This window comes from Misgurnus anguillicaudatus, chromosome 9 (assembly GCF_027580225.2).
Source record: "Misgurnus anguillicaudatus chromosome 9, ASM2758022v2, whole genome shotgun sequence".
NCBI lineage: Eukaryota > Metazoa > Chordata > Actinopteri > Cypriniformes > Cobitidae > Misgurnus > Misgurnus anguillicaudatus.
The window spans coordinates 1,459,435-1,480,627 of record NC_073345.2 but is presented as its reverse complement, the minus strand read 5'-3'; the positions used below and the strand labels follow the sequence as shown (position 1 = coordinate 1,480,627).

The window sequence follows — 21,193 nt, the reverse complement described above, 5'->3', positions numbered from 1 at the left end:
TGGTTATTAAGTCATTTTCATCAATCATTTACAGGTCATTCTGTTTGTCACTATGCATTAGTAGTAGTATAGTACCAACATGTGTGTTTAGTTTTCATGTATTTATTTATTTATTTGTTTTGTTTAGTCCATTTCACGCAAGAATAGCACTAGCACATTTCATTCAAATTTATTTAAAGAATCGTTAGTAGTATATTGATAAATATTTGTGTTTATTGCAGAGAGCTTGTCATCTGATCAGTCACCGACCAATCAGTGATCAGCTGAGGGCGCAGATAATGCTGTTGTAAACTGTTTATATGCGGAGCTGCAGCTGCTGCCTTCCAGTCGCTAACATTACAACGTTTTCCAGCAATATGGCCACGGTAAGTTATTGCGCTTTATTCAATGCTTTTCTGTAGTGCTTGTGTTTGTTGTGTTGCAAGGATCAGAATACGTACCTTTAAGAGGGATAAGTAAAATAGGTAAGGTTTAGTGTAATGCTTTTATATAACAGCATTTGCCTGCCGTAAGTCATACAGTGTAGGCTATTACAAAATGCCTAATAGAGGATGTATGTTGGTTGTTTTCTCTGAAACAGAGTTTGGCTCTAACGTTACATCTTTAGAATTTACATTAACGCGTTTGGCAGACGCTTAATTGTTTCCGAGGCGACTCAATATTGCATTTACAAGTTTTACCTTTAATTCCTGAGAAACAAACCCAGTGCCCACGCGATGCTTTAACTGCGCTACAAGAACGCAAATATGTACATAGTATTTACAACATAATATAGAGCGATACTCGCAGTAGATGACTTTTTTTATTGAGCAGATTGTCAATTATTTCATGTTTACCAAGTTCAGTCAGAGCTCCACATTTCTCCACGCATTTTCTGTTGGGCTTTATGTAAACACGTGTCTGACAGGTCTCAGTGCGGTGGGTCTAAAGTTAAATCGGGTACAAACTGTGAAACGTTCAAAACCAAGTCACGATCTCTTGAGTTCGTTACGCTTCGTCCAATGTGAAGAGGCTGTGCGTGAACTGTAGATTTATTCTCTACTGAGTGCACGTTTATTTTTTTTCAAGAGACCAGGGGGTAAGTTGTCACAGTAGTTTTTCATCAATTAAAGGGCTTATTATTGTCACGATACGTAAGACAGAACCCAATAGCAAGACACGGATGTACAAAAAAAAAAAAGGGAATTTATTGAGACAAAAATGGAAATAAACAACCCCCGAGGGGGCAAAAATAACATACACAATGTAACAGAATATGATGGAACACTAAGCTTGGAAACACTGCACAATAAACTAACAGAACACAATACACGGGATAACTAGACTAAACTGACAAAGTACTCACGGACGTACCGCATGGAACAACAATGAACAGGCACAGAGTAACAAACACAAAGACCTTAAATAGGGGTGAACTAATCAGCTGCTATAAACATTACATTGGTAACCATAGTAACACAGTTACACTTGCAGACTGAGTGAGAGACGCATATGAAAATGTTACTTAGCTAAATAGATGATTTTTGCATATCGTTTAATTTGTATGGTGAATATGGCCCAGGCACAAGACGAAATAGAAGACTTGGAGAGAGAGAGAGAGAGAGAGAGAGAGAGAGAGAGAGAGAGATGCGTGCGTTTCTCTTTAAAGTGCGTCTCTCTCTCTCTCTCTCTCTCTCTCTCTCTCTCTCTCTCTCTCTCTCTCTGGTCCTTTTATTTTAGTTTTCTGTCTCTCTCTTTTAAAGGTGCAGTGTCTAACTTTTAGGAGGATCCCTTGACAGAAATGCAATATAATCTACATAACTGTATTATCAGTGGTGTATAAAGACCTTACATAATGAACTGTATTGTGTTTATTATCTTAGTATGAGCTGTTTTTATCTCCATACACCGTGTTTCTACAGTAGCCCTAAACAGACAAACTGCTATACAGACCTTGTTTTGTCACTACTGTATTTTGTCTTAGACCAGTGGTTCCCAAACTTTTTCAGCGTGTGGCCCCCCTTGTGTACGGTGCATTCCTTTTGTGACAAAAAACTGTTCTAAAACTCAACATTTTCATAAAAAAAAACATTAAATTATACAAAAAAGTAGTGCTTTTGGTTAGTAGCCTTATTTTTCTAGGTTTAATTACACAGAATTCATGATAAATTAATGTATTTCATAAAATGTCATAAAACTGGGGCCCCCCTGGCACCATCTCGCGGCCCCCAGTTTGAAAACTACTGTCTAAGACAACAACATGTTTGTCCTTTAAGCTTCTCTATGCATTTCGGTGAATGGTGGAATGAGCCATTGGTTGCAATTTACAATCTCACTGCTAGATGCCGCTAAAATCTACACAGCACCTTTAATAATGAATTTAAATAAATGTGATAATTCATTTAAATAAAAGCAATATGATGACACTACTTTATTTAAAGTGGAGTGTGAGCCTTAATTTAAGAAAATGACCGTCATTTTTACCTGTCTGTTTAAAAATTGCACTGTAAACATTTATTACAGCTTTAACTTGTTTTTAACTTGGCAAATAACCAAGGTATAAGGGGGATAATCCACGGCTAGCCATGCATTAAAGGATTTTAATACACGGCATAGAGGTGAAGAACCATTGCCTCTAACGAAGTGCATGGCTAGCCGCGGACTATCCCTTACGTATAAGCTGCATAGGCATTCCAACACAGTGGCAGAACAAAGGCCATCCTGTTCCAAAGGCTTCTTGAAATGTGTGCTTATTTCCGTAGGCCACAAAGGATAGACAGGAAGATCCTTCACATCCTATCCCAAAATGTATTGTGCACCATTGACAGCTGATTTGTTTTGGATAAACATTAGCTAAAAGTATGTATTGTACAGAAAAAGAGCCCTTGTAACTGTTTTACGATTATATATGATGTTCTGTGTATGACCCAGTATTCTGTTAAAAATAAAACAAAATAAAAATGTCAGAAATCTCTGTTCTGGCGGTTGTCATTATGCCACGGGACTGCAGTGTTTGGAAAAAGCAGGTGACGCACATTAGGAAATCCTTTGTAGGCTAGACCGTCTCATTTTAGTCCGACTTCAGTGGACTTTGGAGACCATGTCTTCGAAGGTTTCAGCCTCTGAATTGGGAAGCAGCCACAGTATGTGAAAACTATTATTGCAAAATAAATAATATGTCTGAAACCCCAGTATTCAAGAGTATGAGGCCAAATTCAAAACGTAAAAAACAACAACAAATAAATAAATAAATATAAAAAATGTAATCATAACAATTATTATAAAAATACAGTGGAGATTAAAATTAGACAACGATTTATGAACACATTATTTTTTCAGGAATAACGTTCATCGTTCTAAATTTGAAGCCGTTTTAGTTGTGGCTTTACTATGCTAGTAGAACTGTGTTTTACAAAATAACCAAAGAACTTTATTTTGTGGAAAATCAGAAAACGGCAATGTTTGTTGTACAAAGAAAGATTACAACTAAAATGTCTGAATGTTACAGCAGCAAAAAATTTGTAGGAAGTATACAGACCCTTGTTTTGAATGACTTCTGCACTTCTGCGTCTAAGGACATCGCTAGTCTCTCACACTGCTCTGGTGTGATTTTGGTCCACTTCTGTTTAAGGCTTTTTACACTGGAAATAGTTAACCCTGGGTTATCTGTTTCACACTGTTCCTACTTAACCAGGGGTTAAGAAATAACCCTGGGTATTCTGTAACGTTTCACACTGTGCATTCCTCGACCCTATGTCAGGTGTTTTCAACTCTGCTCCTACAAACCTATCTTTGATTATCAAGCAACCCTGAAGACCTTGACTAGCTGCTTCAGCTGTGTTTAATTGGGGTCATAATATTCTAACGCTGCTTTGTTTCACACTGCATGCGTTTGGCACCGCAATGTGGGGTTAAGCCCATTACTCTGGGTTAATTTCAGGGATAATCCCGCTTTTAAATTACAACTGTGAAATGATCCTTAACCTAGGGTTAAAAGCGGGGTTTAGAACGAAGATAACCTAGCCCTTTTTGGTCTCTTCCACAGTTTGGTGACTGTAGTGGGTTTCTTAGCCATAACTTTGGCCTTACCAAGGATTTTCCAGGGATTAGATCAGGATTCTGGGCTGGACATTTCATTATTTCAATGTTTTCAGCTTCAAGGAACTGCCTTACCGGTTTGGTTGTGTGACAGGGGGCATTGTTCTGCATGAAAATTGCTGTCTGTTTGGGCAATGAACGCAGGGAAGAAACTGCATGTTACCGCAGGAGGATCTGATAAACACTTGTAGTCACTCTTCCATATAGCTGTATGAGAGGCCCACTCCTGTTGTAGAAAACATCATCCAAACCATGATACTTCCTCCTCCACATTTCACTGACAAATTTACTCACATTGGGTTCAGACTTCCCTAGTTTGACAACGAACATATTGTTTCCCATCAGACTCAAATACAAACATTGTGCCAGGGGGGAGCAGTTTTATGACATTTTATAAAATACATTAATTTATCATAAGTTCTGTGTTATTAAACCTCAGAAAAATAAAGTTACTAACGAACAGCAATATGCTGTATAATTTACTATGGTTTGTTTAATTAAAATTTTAGGTTTTAGCTTTTATGCAGAGATCGATACTAATTTTTTTTAAAACCGATAACAAATATTTGAATGCTTATGTGCCTAATAACCTGATCTTTACCCTGTTCAGCATTGAACTGACAAGCAATTCCAGCTGCAGGGTTGAACCGATTGCCCATTGAGATTCTCTGTATTATCCTCTCCTCACGTGCGTGCATTTGTCTTTTATGGGTGACCAGCCATTTTGGGGGACTTGAATAAGTTTGTGACATTGTAAAAATGCATTATTCTAGAAATCACAGATTTGGAATAACCAACTTTTGGTACTTCGGTATCACTTTACAATAACAGTACATGAACAATCATGCACTAATACACAAATCAACAATCACTTCAACATGAAGTAATGACAAGTCAAGCCATGTACTAATCAATAACTAACCATAACTATGTCATGAGTCATATGAATTCATGCATGAATTACAGGCACCTTAACTACACATTAATACATGTTTGTTAGTTAATGCATTAATTAACACTTTGGGTAACCGAAATCAAACATGCTCTAAAACAGTGGTTCCCAACGGTTCGCAGGATCTGATGCTTTGTTTGAGGTCAAATAAAGATGCATAAAATGTTCCACTTATAATTTTAGAAACAAAAGATATTTTTCAAATTCATGTGCTCACAATACCAAGATAGCAGGTAGTTAAAGTATTTTATTATGTAAGATAATTGTTCTCTATTTTTGTGTGCTTGTCAATGTAGATTGCAAAATCAAAAGGAAGGTGGATGTAAACGTTACGGCCTACAACAGGCTGTTAGCTCGTTGCATTTGTGGTCTGCTGCTTTTTGGCGCTGTCAAAATATTTCAGTTAAAATCATTCTGACTATTCATCAGATATTACAAACATGTTAACCAAAGTCACAATGCCAAATGTATAGTGTTCATATAAAGACCATCAAACCATTAATCATACCAGTTTATTTGTGAAAGCTATTAAAATGTTATCTCGATGTTATTTTAATTATTGTTTAATTAATTTTTCGCATTGTATCAGGATCAGCGTTCAGCCAGGGGCGGATCCACGGGTGGATTGACAGCTTGCCCATCCAATCAGATTCATGGAAATACATTATGTTTTTTCATTCAAACCGTAATTCTTCAACCATTTGAACTATCAAAAAATTAGAATTGCTCCTAAAGAAAACAAATTGCGCTTTTTGGCAATATATGGTTTATTACGGTAATGTCTTGCTTTCCGTCCACCAATCGCTGCTGTCATCTAGAGCGGAAGAGGAGGGTTTGAAGAGAGCGCGGTAGGTTAGATTTCACTGAGTAGTAGCAGATTCGTGTGAACGTGTGCATCATTGCGGTAAAGAAAAGACTTCTAAATAAAAACGGTGTACACCAGCAACACTAAAAGTAAAATCGCTCTTGGTGGCTCGGGACTCGACGGCCCGACTGGACTGTTTAAGTTGATTTTCAATAAAGCAGTGTTGAATTTTTTGCTTCTGGGTCCTCTATGTTTCAGAACCAGTGCTTAGGTAAGCCACGGGCGTTTAGCTAAATAAATGCTCAATGCTTAAATAGTTAATCGTAAATCGTTGTAATATGCTTATGACTTGCGAATGTTATGCTTATTTAATTGAAATAAACCAAGCTTAATGACGTATGGAGCCTGCATATCCGACCTCCGGAGGATGCAGCCTTCTGTTTGAGAGATGGCCGATTGTAATACAGTTAGATTGAATAACGTAATTCCATCTTAAAATGTACAAAACTGACGGAAAAAACGCAGTCATTTTATCTTCCCAATTAACGCAAGTTAAAAAAAGTACGTGAATTTTTCTGGCCCGCAGATGTATAGATGCCCACCCATCAAAACACTTTCTGCCTCCGCCACTGGGTAACTTATATTTTTATTTGTTAATGTATGATAAGGTCATGACTTTACTAAGGGGGCACATCATTTCTAACTCATCGTTAACTACTCATAAACTAACATAAATTCATGATTTATTAATGTATGATTAGGTCATGACTTTACTTGAGGGGGCACATCATTACTAACTCATCGTTAACTACTCATAAACTAACAAAAATTCATGATTTGTTAATGTATGATTGGGTCATGACTTTACTTGAAGGGGCACATCATTATTAACTCATCGTTAACTACTCATAAACTAACATAAATTCATGATTTGTTATGGTATGATTAGGTCGTGACTTTACTTGAAGGGGCACATCATTATTAACTCATCGTTAACTACTCATAAACTAACATAAATTCATGATTTGTTAATGTATGATTAGGTCATGACTTTACTTGAGGGGGCACATCATTACTAACTCATCGTTAACTACTCATAAACTCACAAAAATTCATGATTTGTTAATGTATGATTGGGTCATGACTTTACTTGAAGGGGCACATCATTATTAACTCATCGTTAACTACTCATAAACTAACATAAATTCATGATTTGTTATGGTATGATTAGGTCATGACTTTACTTGAAGGGGCACATCATTATTAACTCATCGTTAACTACTCATAAACTAACATAAATTCATGATTTGTTAATGTATGATTAGGTCATGACTTTACTTGAGGGGGCACATCATTACTAACTCATCGTTAACTACTCATAAACTCACAAAAATTCATGATTTATTAATGTATGATTAGGTCATGACTTTACTTGAGGGGGCACATCATTACTAACTCATCGTTAACTACTCATAAACTCACAAAAATTCATGATTTGTTAATGTATGATTGGGTCATGACTTTACTTGAAGGGGCACATCATTATTAACTCATCGTTAACTACTCATAAACTAACATAAATTCATGATTTGTTAATGTATGATTAGGTCATGACTTTACTTGAGGGGGCACATCATTATTAACTACTCATAAACTAACATAAATTAACGACTTGTTAATGTATTATTGTGATGGACCTACACAATGACTTTCCTTGGAGGGGTACACTGTTAAAAAGTTATCAATTACACATTCTATACAAATTCAGCTCATCAAAATCCTAATTTTGGTGGTTTTAAAGGAGAGGAGCAAATGTGAAAATTGGTCAGGCATTTGGAAGGGGTAATAATGGCTTAAAAGAAGAACAAGACAGATACTGTATGTGCATTTTGATAATAAGACAAGCCAGTTGACACAATAACCATCGTCTGTAGGCTAATACTGATTTAAATTTAGAAAGAATAGCGTCTGTCACTCTTAATGGAAGCACTGGAACTAATTTTAATTATTAATCCATAATTGCACATTTAATGATTAAAGTTAACTGTAAATGTTGCAAGAAATCCAGTGCCATTCAATGTTTTTAGCTCAGCTGCAGGAGCAAATGTATAAACAGTTTTGCATTACAAACCTAAACATTTTGCATTAACAAAAGTTTTTTTCGTTCTTCTAGAGAGCTTGTTTGATATGGGGTACGCAAAGTGTTAATTAATGCATTAACTAACAAACATGTATTAATGTGTAGTTCAGGTGGGTGTAATTCATGCATGAATTCATATGACTCATAACATAGTTACGGTTAGTTATTGATTAGTAAATAGCTTAACTCATCATTAGTTCATATTAAACTGATTATTAATTTATGTATTAGTACATGATTATTCATGTACTGTTATTGTAAAGTGTTACCGGTACTTCTCTTGATATGGCTAAAAGGGTCATCTGTTTGACCTTCATCAGGACATCCTGCTGTCTGAGTGTTTCTGAGACTTTAAAATGGCTCACCATCTGGCAAATTAGTAAAACGTAGAAAGTTAGGCTGCCAGTTAAGTAGGGTTTGTCTGATTAGTAAGGAAATTAGCACTAGGTGCAAGATTAACATCAACAACTGGGAAGTATCTGAAAGTGTTCTCTAATTTCAATTAGCATTCTGTTTATAATATCTCATTTATTAAAGTTTTTTTATACTGTGCTTCAGAATATGCTTAAAAACCCTGAAATGTAGGACATTTTGGGTTGTTCTTTAATTTTGATCTCCACTGTATGTGATTAAACTGAGTACTTAAAGGCGGAGTCCACGATGTTTGAAAGCCAATGTTGATATTTGAAATCACCTAAACAAACACGCCCCTACCCCAATAGAATCTGGACCTTCTGTTGATAGACTCGCCCCACACATACGCAACCCGGCAAGGATGTCGGTTAGTAGACACGCTCCTTACTGCTGATTGGCTATAAGTGTATTTTGGTAGTCGGCCCGTCTCCTTTTCCAAAGCGTTTTTCAAACTTCGTGGACTTCGCCTTTAAGGTTGAATAAGGTCCAGCTCACATGGCCGTGCTGACATGGCTGATGTATGCATACTGCCAGAAACATACTATTTAGAACATACTAAATGAATAGTCAAAAAAGTAAGAACTTCATCTCTCTTTTCTCTTTAATGTTTGACAGTATAGCCACTTTCATAGTTGAAAACAATTTTACGAATGTTTCTTTTCAATACATAAATATTAAAATGAATAGAACTAACTGAGCTCACTATGTATACCAGTGTTTATGTGTTGATATGCATAAATGTGTATTATCAGAAATAATTGCACACCTTACAACATGTTACAGTCATTCAGAATCAAGCATTCATTAGTGCCATGGTATAACCAGTAATAATATGCTGCTACAAAACTGTGATACCTGAAATCTGAGACAACTGAGCATGTTTCTAAATTTTGTTATTATTTTTATTAGATATACAACTATTAACATGATAGCACACTTGTCTAGTTCTTGACCAGGTTAGATCTTAAAATCGTATCGACAGAAGTTTAGGAGAAATGCAATTGTCTTTGAATTCTTCTTAGGTAAATACTGGAGGAGTTTGGGACTCGGTGAAGAAAGCAGCCTTTGTCATTGGATCTGGGCTTTTCTTCCTGGTCGCGTTTAGGAACTCAGTGATGTGGTAAGCAACCTTTGTTTTCATTTAACCCTTATAAGTTCCCTTAATCATTTCCTAAACTGTAATTCTTTTGGGGGTTTTTTCTAACCAGCAGATGGCCGCATTCAACGCATAACATCTAGATCAATATCTAAAAATAATTTAAATCAAATTTAGATCATAATGTATGTGAATTTTTCATAAAAATTTTGATATTTTACATGCGAGCTAATGGTGTAATTGAATTGAATTTTACCAATCTAAAGTTTAGTTTCATGTGCTCACGCGAAACCATCATGTGCAGATTTTTTTTTTAATTTTAGTTACGTGTAAGGTTAACTAATGGATATTGTTTCTGTGGTCCTTTTTTGACATTGATCAGATTGATTAAAATGTATTTGTTATACTTGCCTCATAAATTCATAATTGTTTTATGTTTGTTTAGGCATTTGCAGAAGTTTTGGGGAGCATCTGGAGATTTCTGGCAGACACAATGGACTAAACTTTACATAGCCTTTGATGGAAATGAGACGGCCTTGTTTTTTATTGGTTAGAAAAAAAGTAGCTTTTTGTTACCTTTACAGGTCATAAAAAAGTCACGACTGGCACCTTTATATAGGTGAAGGAAGACGAATAAAGCAAAACCTTTCTTATCATGTATCTGTTCACAAGCGTTTGCACAAGAAAGCTGTATTTTGCAAGTTTTATTTAATGACATTTTGATGAAGTTATTTGAATTGAAAGTTACTTAAAGCAAGTGATGTTTTTACATTGGTTTAACAGGGACCATGTTGGTACCCACTCTCTCTTTTTGGTTGTTTAATGCCTTCTTGATGGTGGTTGACACAACTGGGAAACCCAACTTTATCACTCGCTATAGGATCCAGGCGGACAAAAACAATCCGGTATCATTTCCTCCCTACTTTGTCTAAACACCCTTCATGTCATGAATAATTGTTTATTTGTCTTATTGCATGATTTTTATGCAAGGTATAACAGTAACATTTAACAATAATATTTTTACTGATCGTTACTGATGGACTCCTATTGAAACAATTCCAAATTGATGACGTCATTTCTGGGACAGAGTTTAAGTGTGATATCAAGTCTCATAAAGTCAATCTAAACAGGTGTCATGTAATTCAGTCTGCTAGTTGTGTTACATTTTCCCTCACCATTGTAATACTTTTGGGAGATGTTATACATGCACTGAATTGAAATGTATTGCACTGCTTCAAATAGGGTTTTTATTATTGACTTCTGTATGAAAACAACATAATATTTCTGAATAAAATGTAAATATTGTTAACAGGTGGATTCGACCCGGTTGCGACATGCAGTGAAGACGGTGCTTTTCAACCAGATTTTTTTGTCAGCACCTCTGGTAGTACTGACTTACATGGTGATGAAATGGCGTGGTGACCCGTGTGGTCCTGAGCTGCCCACTTTTCACTTGGTTTTGATCGAGTTGGCACTCTGTGGGCTCATGGAAGAGATTCTGTTTTACTACACTCACAGGTCAGCATGTTTGTGTTGCAGTGTTATTTCAGGTTTAATTGCACTTCCACTCTCTTCTGTAAATAATTATTTGACATAATGTGTTGCTTTTGGTCGCTTAAATGCTTTACAGGATTTTCTTTGTTTCAGTTCAGGTGTATTTATTATTGCTCTTTACCCAATGTGCAGCTTTGCTAAAAACAGTTTAGTTATAAAAAACTGCTTAAATTTGGAGTTCAATCTTTAATTTGTAACATTTTATTGGGTTAAAAAAATTATTTTGAGTCTTTTCTTTTTCAAGATTTAAAAAACAATTGCAGTTGTTGCAGAGACATTGCAAGAGCCAAATGTTATTAGTTAGATTATGAACATTGTACAAAAATAGTGCAAGTGTTAATAATCAACACATGTATTTTATTATATCTTATTTTGTTTATAACTGTTTAACTTTCATAAATTGTTACATTGCAAGTATTCACAACATATAGCCAGGACTTAAAGCAACACTATGTAGTTTTTTTACCTTTAAATAATGTCTCTAAAATTATTTCAGTGATAGAACAACTTTTAACTGGACAAATTGTACTGTTGCTGCAACCTGAGCAGCCTCCTAGCTGCTACAAGCACACTCTGAAAGTGGCGGTGGAGGGTAGAGCACACAGCCCCACCCCGCATATATATAGGCTAAACCGCCATTTCCGTTGTTCACTACATTCGCATGCGACTGTATCGTCCCCTAGTGGTCGTAATAAAATTTCAGTTTAATCTTAAATCTGTGGGAGTGAAGCTCATTCCAGCGCAAGAGCCTTTAATATACTAATATATTTATACGTAATTACTTATCAGTTTTACTGATAAAGTTAAACAAAAAAAGGATTAATAGTTTTCACCTTGCACACAGTTTTTTGATTGGATCACACTGAAATGCATCACTTCCGGTCAGCATGTCACACGTGGTGTAGTAGCACAAGTTTTTTCCTATTTTTTTGCATCAAAAGCTCAAATTAGATTGAAAATTACACACCCGCAGATGGCACCCCACACAGCCCATTTCCGACTCTCATTCCAGTTTATCGTCCATCATTTGTCATGTACAGTGGAAAGGCGGCTTTAAAGTAACCACGCTAATTTTAAATCAGACAGAGATGACCGGCGGACCAGATAAAGATGATTGGAGGGCTGCATTTGGCCCACGGGCCCTCAGTTGACTAGCCTTACACTATACAACCAACACTGATGATATTGGCCTTTAAATCAGCATCATTAAGGAACATTAAAGGGGCCATGGCATGAAAATCTGACTTTTTTCATGTTTAAGTGCTATGATTGGGTCCCCAGTGCTTCTATCAACCTAGAAAATGTGAAAAGATCAACCTGGTAACTTAGTTTTGGTAAACCATTCCCTACAAGCACATGAAAAAATAGGTTGTTGAAATTTGTCTCTCCTTATGATGTCATAAGGAGCTCTTATTATAATAATACCACCCCTTAATCTGCACTATCCAACCACAGCACTGCCATTTAGTGCAGAGAAAAGCACAATTGAGTTTTAATTGCAACAAACCACTATTATTGTGATCGGTGTTTGAATTTCATCAGCTCATTTGCATTTTAAAGGACACACCCAAAACGGCACATTTTTGCACAAACTTACAAAGTGGCAATTTTAACATGCTATAATAAATTATCTGTGGGGTATTTTGAGCTAAAACTTCACATATGTACTCTGGGGACACCAAAGATTTATTTGACATCTTAAAAAAGTCTTGTGCCATGGCCCCTTTAACAGTAGATAATATGATGGATTTGTCTTTCTGTGTTTGTTACTGAATTCCCCAACTTACCATTCTAGGACGAGCACAATGAGACCGATATAAACATGTTTGTTCAGGTAGTTATGTCTCAATTGTGATATTTTCTCCTGCCATTTAAATACAGAAAGGCGAAATATTCATTTTTGTATATTCAGATTTTTGTCTTTGAATATTTGCATTAAATTTGTCATCTACAAATGATGGCACTTCATTCTGATCTGCTCCTCTCATCAGACTCGTTCACCACCCTTCACTTTATAAGAGAATCCACAAGATACATCACGAGTGGACGGCACCTGTTGGAGTTGTGGCGCTCTATGCACATCCAGTGGAGCACGTGGTAAGATGAATGCTACTATGAAAATAAGACTTCACTATCAGTTTGGACTGGTTAATAGATTTCTCTTGTTTATATAGTTGTCAAACATGCTGCCCGCTCTGATTGGTCCAGTTCTGCTAGCCTCACATCTGGCCACCACAAGCCTCTGGTTCACCATCGCTCTACTGGTAACTACAGTCTCACACTGCGGTTATCATCTGCCCCTACTGCCCTCGCCAGAGTTTCACGACTTTCACCACCTCAAGTGAGTCCGCAAATAAAAGTGGGTAGAGGCACCTCATCTTTGTTGAGATCTCAAAGCATAAAAACTGAAAAAATCACTGGAGCACTGAAAAAAGGAATGTACTGGTGTAGTTTTTAATTCATTTGCACCTTTTCACAGTGCACTTTATAAAATAAGATATTTTTGCTAGGCCTTTTCGAGTCTGCATTTAAGAGTGTTTTTACATTTAAGTAAGTAATGTGATCTCAGTCCCTTTCTTGTTCCCTTGACCCCAGCTTTCTGTGCAGCAGTGGATGTCTTCATGTGTTGTCTAGTGGTTCAAATGGATCAAAAAACTGATGGTTTCGTTTTTTGGGATCATTTTTTTTGGATCAGTAAAAATAAGGGGTGGGGGAAAATAAAATAAAATTACAAGCATTATAAATAAAGAGAACAAAATTACAAACAAAGTAAGGTCCAACATTAGCATTTAGGTACAGATATGGAACTCATGAATAAGGATGCATTGAAAGGAAAATTCTTGTTTGAAGCCGAACAAAATGAAACACTGAACAAATTGTTTTATTATTTTGCCAATTTTCTCACCATTGCACAACTTACATTTTCAGAATGTAATTTTTATATTTATTTCACAAAATTTAACCATGAACATGTTTTTGTCATTCTCGGACACTTTCAAATGCTTTCACCATCAAAAAAATGAGTTTTTGCTATTTTCGGCCGAATAACAATCGGGGCATCCCTACCAATGAATCACACTGATCTTTTTTAAAGCTACAGAAGTTGATTTTTCTCGTGTTTTAGATTCTTAAAAATATATATGGAGCCAGATATCATTTTATTTTAGAGAATATGATGCGTTGATGCCGATTCAACTTTCCAACAGAAATATACAAAAGTAAAGTGCATCATGCACACTATAATGCAGCAGACATGATTTTAATTCACATTATTAAAACGTCATTTATGACAAGGACCTTAAATTTGCTAAATATACACTTTTAGTTAACTGCAGTTCTGGATATGTACGTAAATAATTCTTAAATACATGCATGTGTGTGTTTTTATATACAACATAATTACACACAGTGCACACCCATATATTATGCAAAAACAAACTTAGTTTGTATGTGATTAATTGTGATTAATCTTTTGAAAGCCCTACAAATAGTACATTTATGAGACCAAAGATAAACCCAAAACAAATGATATCTCATGATCAGCCACCACAGATACATAAAAGTCTGCGAGAAATTTCAGGAGGACTCGGCTGGAACTCGCACCCTTGAAAACGTCAGAGCAAATTTTCAAACAGGCACCATCCTCACCCGTCCACCATAGATTTGTATTAATGGCATGACACAATAACAGAAAGTTGGCTGTCATGAGTTAAGAATCCTTGATAAAAATGGGCGGGAGCAGAACCCATCCTGGGATTTTAACTTGAATGTGAACTTTGAATTGAAACAGTACTCGGACAATGACCGATGATGACATATCACAAGAAAACAAGTACAGACAAGAAGGCAGATTGAGTAACAGCTATGGTTTATGGCCAGTGCAGCCAAAGATAACAAAGATATGTTTTGATATCTTTCAACTTAATATTAGTCTCATATCATGACCTTTATTCCAATGAGATAGCAGCCTATCAGCTTGTTTTTAAGTGCTGAAACTGAATTTAATAATGATTCAATACATAGTGTTATTCATTATGAGCACATCATAGAAATATTGTTTTGCTTATATCTTTATCTATAGATTCAATCAGTGCTACGGAGTGCTTGGTGTGCTGGACAGACTTCACGGGACAGATGACAAGTTTCGTAATTCAAAGGCGTATGAGCGACACATTGTACTACTGAGTCTGACCCCACTGAACGAGAGCATCCCCGAGGAGACGAAGAAATCAAAAGATTGACCTGTGAATTCAACAAGCAAGTGTGTTTGTGCTTTCACCTTTGGACGTGTACAGATGTAGTCTCAAACTCTTCTGCCAACATCAGCATGTATAATTGTAATAAATCTGAATTATTAATGTCAGTATGGACGCACAGTACAGAATTTTTATTGCTGTATTAAAGTGAAACAAATGTTGGTTTTTATTAATATTGTCAGGACGAAGTAAATTTCAGTCCAAAATAGCTCTGTTGATTTTGCACTGTCATTGTATGAGTTTAGAGTTCACTTTTTGCACTCGAATGACCTGCTGTCATGAATACCATCAGTTCCTTCTGTTTTGAACCTGTGCACAAAGGATGAATCGCCTGTTTAATTCGTTGTGTCATTTACTCTAACTTTTCTTACAGGGTTTGTGAAAATCGTTTTTTTAACACTAATATATTAATGCTATATGTATTCACCTAAAAATTTGCAATGAAAATTAACATGTGTAAATATAATAAATAAATGCACCTGTCTGAATAAAATATAAAAATGATGCCCCTAAATATTTGAAGTGATACTAGCTCACCACCCAACTTGAAACATGTTTGCATTGATCATTGTGATGCGAGATAAACAGAATCGTTTCTAAAAGCAGAGGACATGGTTCAGACTATTTTGACCTTTATACTACATGTAATGCTGTAATGAACAATGCTGTAATGCACCCTGGTACATGGGCAATGTACAACATTATGCACTGTACACATTACATGACAAAATACTAAATGTATAGCATTAAAGTTTGATACATTATCACGGCTAATCAAAAAAACTTTCACAATGTCACATCAATCTCTTATGTTAATCAATATTAGAGTGACTTGAGTAAATATTTTAGTGTGTGTAAGTGATACGTCCTGCTGCCAGTTGGTGATGCTATGAATCACAATAGACATATTAATATGACCCTGCAAACACACAGCTCAGATTTGATCAATCAGAAAATATAACACTTATTTTGCCATACATTTATTGTCTCACCATGCACCGTCCCAACATTTCTGTAGAAATGACAGCTGGTTGCTAGTAAGTTACTGTAGATTTTACATTTACAGTATGTTATTCACTGGCAACAGTTTGTTCAAAATGAACATTAAACATGAACAAGTCTTTATCTTCTACAGTATGTTACTGGCAACCAGCTGCATAATTACAGCTATTTTTTCAGTGTGGCAATGTTTTTCTAGATAGATAAAAAAATCTTATTCCAGTTTAGCATCTTCAATGTGTTGGTGTAATGTTCACATGAACCCCCCCCCAAAAAATTTTTTTTTTAAAGTTCAGAGCCTGATATTTTTAAAAATTAAATCCTAAATAACCAAAATGCGGTTGGGCAGAGCTGATGAAACTTATATAGATTGATAAGAACAACACATGTACTGAGTTACTGTAGTAGATTAACTGAGACCAACAGTTCACTATGCTTTATGTGGTGGATAAAACATGAATGATCACATATGTTAACAGCACATATCATCTCAGGTAAAAATTTTATTGAAATAAATAACTGAATGTGAGCAAGAGTCATGATACGGCTGAGATTCATGTCTATGTGCTTAAGGAGTTGGATTTAGGGGGAAGCTCATCAGATTCGTTCACACATGCCATGCGATTCATTCACAGTTGAAAACAGCCAAGTCTGAATGAACTGATCAATAATGAAGAACAACACCACAGTTCTCTAGTGCAGCGGTTCTCAAACATTTTTGGCGTGCAGACCCCCTTTTGTACGGTGGCCCCCACTTATATCCTTCACGGCAACCCACCCAAAAAATAATGACAAAACATTCCAAAACATAAACGTATTAAATGAAACAATGTAGTGCTAAATTATGATAAATTCATGTATTTTATAAAATGTCGGCACAATCTCGGAGCCCCCAGTTTGAGAACCAACGCACTAGTGCATCTTTGATTGTAATCCAAATTATTTTTAAGGTGACTTGGTGCAGTATGTTTGTAACAAAATTTTGTAGGATGAAATCATGCCTTGCCTTCTCACTAGTAACGAGCAGTTATAGCTAGTACATATTGAATGAATTTGTTATCAGGGGTGTTATTAGGGTAAAATGGGGCTCCACAACAAAAGCCTGAATTAACAATAGCACCAAAACATTTGTACTTTAATGCCACGAGTAAACAGCTAATAAATGAACTAGAAGTATCTCGACCGGTTTCACAAAGATCAAAAGCAGAGTTAATTTTTTGACTAGGTTTTTGTTTTGTTTTTGTTTATTAGGAAAAAAACCATTAACTACAAATTACAATTCACACTAAGAGCAAATCACATTAGTCTATAATTCAGATATTATGAGTAGTTATAATACAATATTTCAAGTATTTTACATTCCCCGCCAATATGCCATGGATTGGTCATTCATTTTTTTAATAAACCATGTACAGCTAATATCTCTTTATGGATTTTTTTTATCCATCTCCCAGTTATCCTAACCAGAAAACTCTTAAGATAAACTACATGATGCACCAAGACACTCATCAGTGCACAATTACACATGACGCCAAACAGCTCATCCTCTTAGAGGACGCTCAAGCTTGCATAATGGAGTATTTATTTATCTATTTTTAGTTGGATAGAAGATTTTTTATATCACTGATGACAAAATTTTTCTCTTTAGGATTTAAGCACAGCTACTTTGAATGAAGCACAAAAAAAGGAAAACACATTAAGGCAATTGCCAAGTTTCTTGCAGCTTAATAATAACAACAACAACAACGACGAGGTATTAAAAGAGAGAGTGAGAGCACGTTTGAAAGCAAAAGTAATAAATGAAGACATTTTAGCTAACAAAACGGTACAGGTTTATATGCAAACTAAATTTAATGTGAAATTTCATAAATTAGATCAGTGATGGGAATATTGCTTATGATCCAAATCCTGTTGGCTACACAAAAGCATCACTTTTGTCATGTATGATTAACAAAGTTTGACTTTCTTAGTTCCAGTCGATACCCCAAGGGCAGTTTTACTTTATTCAGCCCATTATACCATTTTGGATGTCCACAGCGCTGTAAAGAAATTTAAGAAAAGATACTAAAACATATTCATAACAATAACCAAGCTAGAATACAACCAAAATCAAATGCATTAAAAGACTAAAAGTTTTCATTGGTGGGCATCAAAAGGTGAACATGTAAGGCATATATCATCTGCACTATAAACAATAAATGACACATACAACAAAGCGGTGCCAATGTCTCTTAATTTCATGTATTCATATTTACACTAGGATTAAACACTTAACCTGCAGGTGAAAATGATATAAAGTTGGCTGTAGACACAAAACTCTTTGACTGACACTGATGAAAACCGGACAAGCCACCGACTAAAAGCAGCTTTCCTCCGTTCATGAAGAGCAATGCTTTATTTCAATTTTTCCGAAAGTTCACAGGAACCTCCAAAACAGCCTCTCCAACTTACATCAGCACAAGCACATGCTGATGTGACCTCACAAAATCATTATATTGAGTGAAGAAAAGCTTTGCCCACGAGGTTGCTGGAAGCTGAACATCTTCTGTAACAGACGGTGAAATGTAAAATCAACTTTGTCCGATCAAGGCGATTAGGCGAGTCAGCGTACGGTCGGATGTTGGTGTCATAGCGATGTCCTCTAAGGGTGTATCTGCACAAAATGTAGCGACGACCCCAAAAATCATCTTGCTCATACATACAACTTCAGAACTTCACTTTGTTTTTATCATCTGTTATTTTCATGTAGTACCTATTCTTGTCAAGAGAAACCACTTCAATATAACACAATCTTTATGATCCAGGGGAAAGCAAATAAAAAATAAAAATGAAGGTCAGGGTGTAATCACGCATCGTTTTGACAAATAAAATGGTAATTCTACTGAATATATAAAGGACCACTACAGTGTAGTTGCCATAAATATGAAACAAAGGCCTTATTATACCCCAGTTTGACACAACAGGAATAAAACTATCCCAAGAAGTCTTTAATAAAAGAATGGTAGAATTTCTCATGCCCTCAGATGACTTTCTCTGATTCAGAAAATGTTTTCATGAGATGATGAGTGGAAGAGCCTTGATTGGACAATCATCAGCCATTCATTGGGCAATTCATTGTTGCATGCTTACGCAGTCAAGTTTTAACTGCAAATAAGCTCAAGGACAAGCAGCCGATAACCTGGGCCTGGCGATTATTTTGGAGGCTTTGCGTCCTGTGCAGCTGCTCTGTGACTGGGGTTTTTGGCATCATCTCTGATGGAAGCAGCTCCGATAGGCTGCGTTGGACATAAAGCAGCCTGTGTTTGGGATCGACTGGATTGCTGGGAAGGATGACGGCGGCGTCCATCGCCACTGGAAGCGTGTCTCTTTCGGCCACCTTCCTCCATTGGGGGCTAAAAAAGCACAATCAAATATTATTAAGCAATGTTTGGCAAATCAGATTAAACAAAGGATTATATTTTATGTTCAATAATCAACTTCATTAAAAAAAGGAAAAACTAAAGTGGTCAAACACGACTGAACTAGACATCTGACAACACAGATTAGGGCTGTGCAAAAAAAATTTTCATCAGTTAAGCCGGTTCTCCGATTAGAAGTAAATCGCCATCAGCCGCTTCCAGACGGAGCGGCACCACTACACAGACCCGTAGTTCACCGAGAAGCCAGGCAAAATTGAATCGATTATCAGAGTCGATTTTTCTCGATTATGAACCCGATTTTGCTTAACTTCTCTGTGAACTACAGCTCTGAATAGTAAATGCCGCTCCATCTGAAAGCAGCTGATGGCGATTTAATACTAATCACCGAACCGGCTTTGCTGATGAGGCACGCATGGGAGTCGCATGCGATTTTTTGCACAGCCCTAATACAGATTTGTCACACATCACAACAATTGCGAGGAGTTTATTCCAGAAATGCTATTGGACGGTTTTATCGCAAGATTGGACTGTTTGTGAATAAACTGTTGATTTTAATTATGTTTTACTTTCTTTAGTAATAAAAAGTCAATTATTTAAAAAGCTAAATTAACATTTAAATAAATCTACAAACAATGAAGGATTTATATTCAATTATATAATGGTTTGTATACAGCTAAATATGCATATAGTAGTGTTCAGATGCAAAACCCTCCAAGTATGTCTGCCTGTGGTTGGTTTGGGTGCGCTGTGATTCATGTGATTGCCACATTCGAATTGTATTCAGGTCCAAATACTCACAAGGGACACAAGTTTAAATATGATCCACGGTGGTCACACATGCCCTTGTTTAGTGGCTTTTGCATTGGAACTCCTCAATTACAGATTAAAACGAAGTCTGTTATGAATATGAAAATATTAACAATATAATATTAAGAATATAACTAAATTTAAAAATATCACTCAAACTCTATAATACATGACTACATGTGCATACCACAAAAAAATCTGTTTTAGACAGCTTATATGCAAGGGTTGTATTTGAAACATTCTGAATCTTGACTACAAATAATTGTAAGCTACTATATTTTCATAGAAATACAAACAATTTTGCTAGTAGGTTATATAGAATTATTCTAATTATTTGGAAATGCCCACAGTACTACCATTGTGCAAATTAATTATCACGACAACATGCGTACAACTACGACACTTCAGGTAAGATCGATATTTGGATATTTGATTAACTTTAATTTAAGTGACAATTGGGGATGTTAATGATTAATCGAAATCGAATTAATCGTCGATGCTGCCACGCCCCCATGTCACGTCCGGTCGGCTTGCCAAGCTGGGGGAAATAAACTCTCAGAAGTGCCTTTAAAAACATCCATCCAGCGGAACGCGATTTATATTTTAAACACGAGGGATGTATTGCTACAACTCCTTGAAATGCATATCATAAACAGGATTACTGTGATCTGCCT

The 21,193-nt window shown here is 36.0% G+C and overlaps 2 protein-coding genes across 3 annotated transcripts in view; one reads left to right on the top strand and one right to left on the bottom strand.

Moving 5' to 3' along the window:
* The first annotated feature begins 221 nt into the window (after positions 1 to 221).
* On the top strand, positions 222 to 15,798 carry faxdc2 (fatty acid hydroxylase domain containing 2). Its single transcript, XM_055179669.2, has 8 exons — positions 222 to 365; positions 9,411 to 9,508; positions 9,930 to 10,033; positions 10,268 to 10,389; positions 10,797 to 11,002; positions 13,030 to 13,135; positions 13,213 to 13,379; positions 15,120 to 15,798. The coding sequence occupies exons 1-8, from the start codon at positions 300 to 302 to the stop codon at positions 15,277 to 15,279; spliced, it is 1,029 nt and encodes a 342-aa protein (XP_055035644.2). The 5' UTR covers positions 222 to 299; the 3' UTR covers positions 15,280 to 15,798.
* Positions 15,799 to 17,858: 2,060 nt separating this feature from the next.
* larp1 (La ribonucleoprotein 1, translational regulator) overlaps positions 17,859 to 21,193 on the bottom strand; it is a 63,712-nt gene continuing 60,377 nt past the window's right edge. For both annotated transcript variants that reach the window (XM_073871014.1, XM_055179670.2), the window contains exon 19: positions 17,859 to 19,685. In XM_073871014.1, coding sequence (XP_073727115.1) covers positions 19,485 to 19,685 — 201 coding nt within the window. In that variant the 3' untranslated portion in view covers positions 17,859 to 19,484. The remainder of the gene's footprint in view (positions 19,686 to 21,193) is intronic.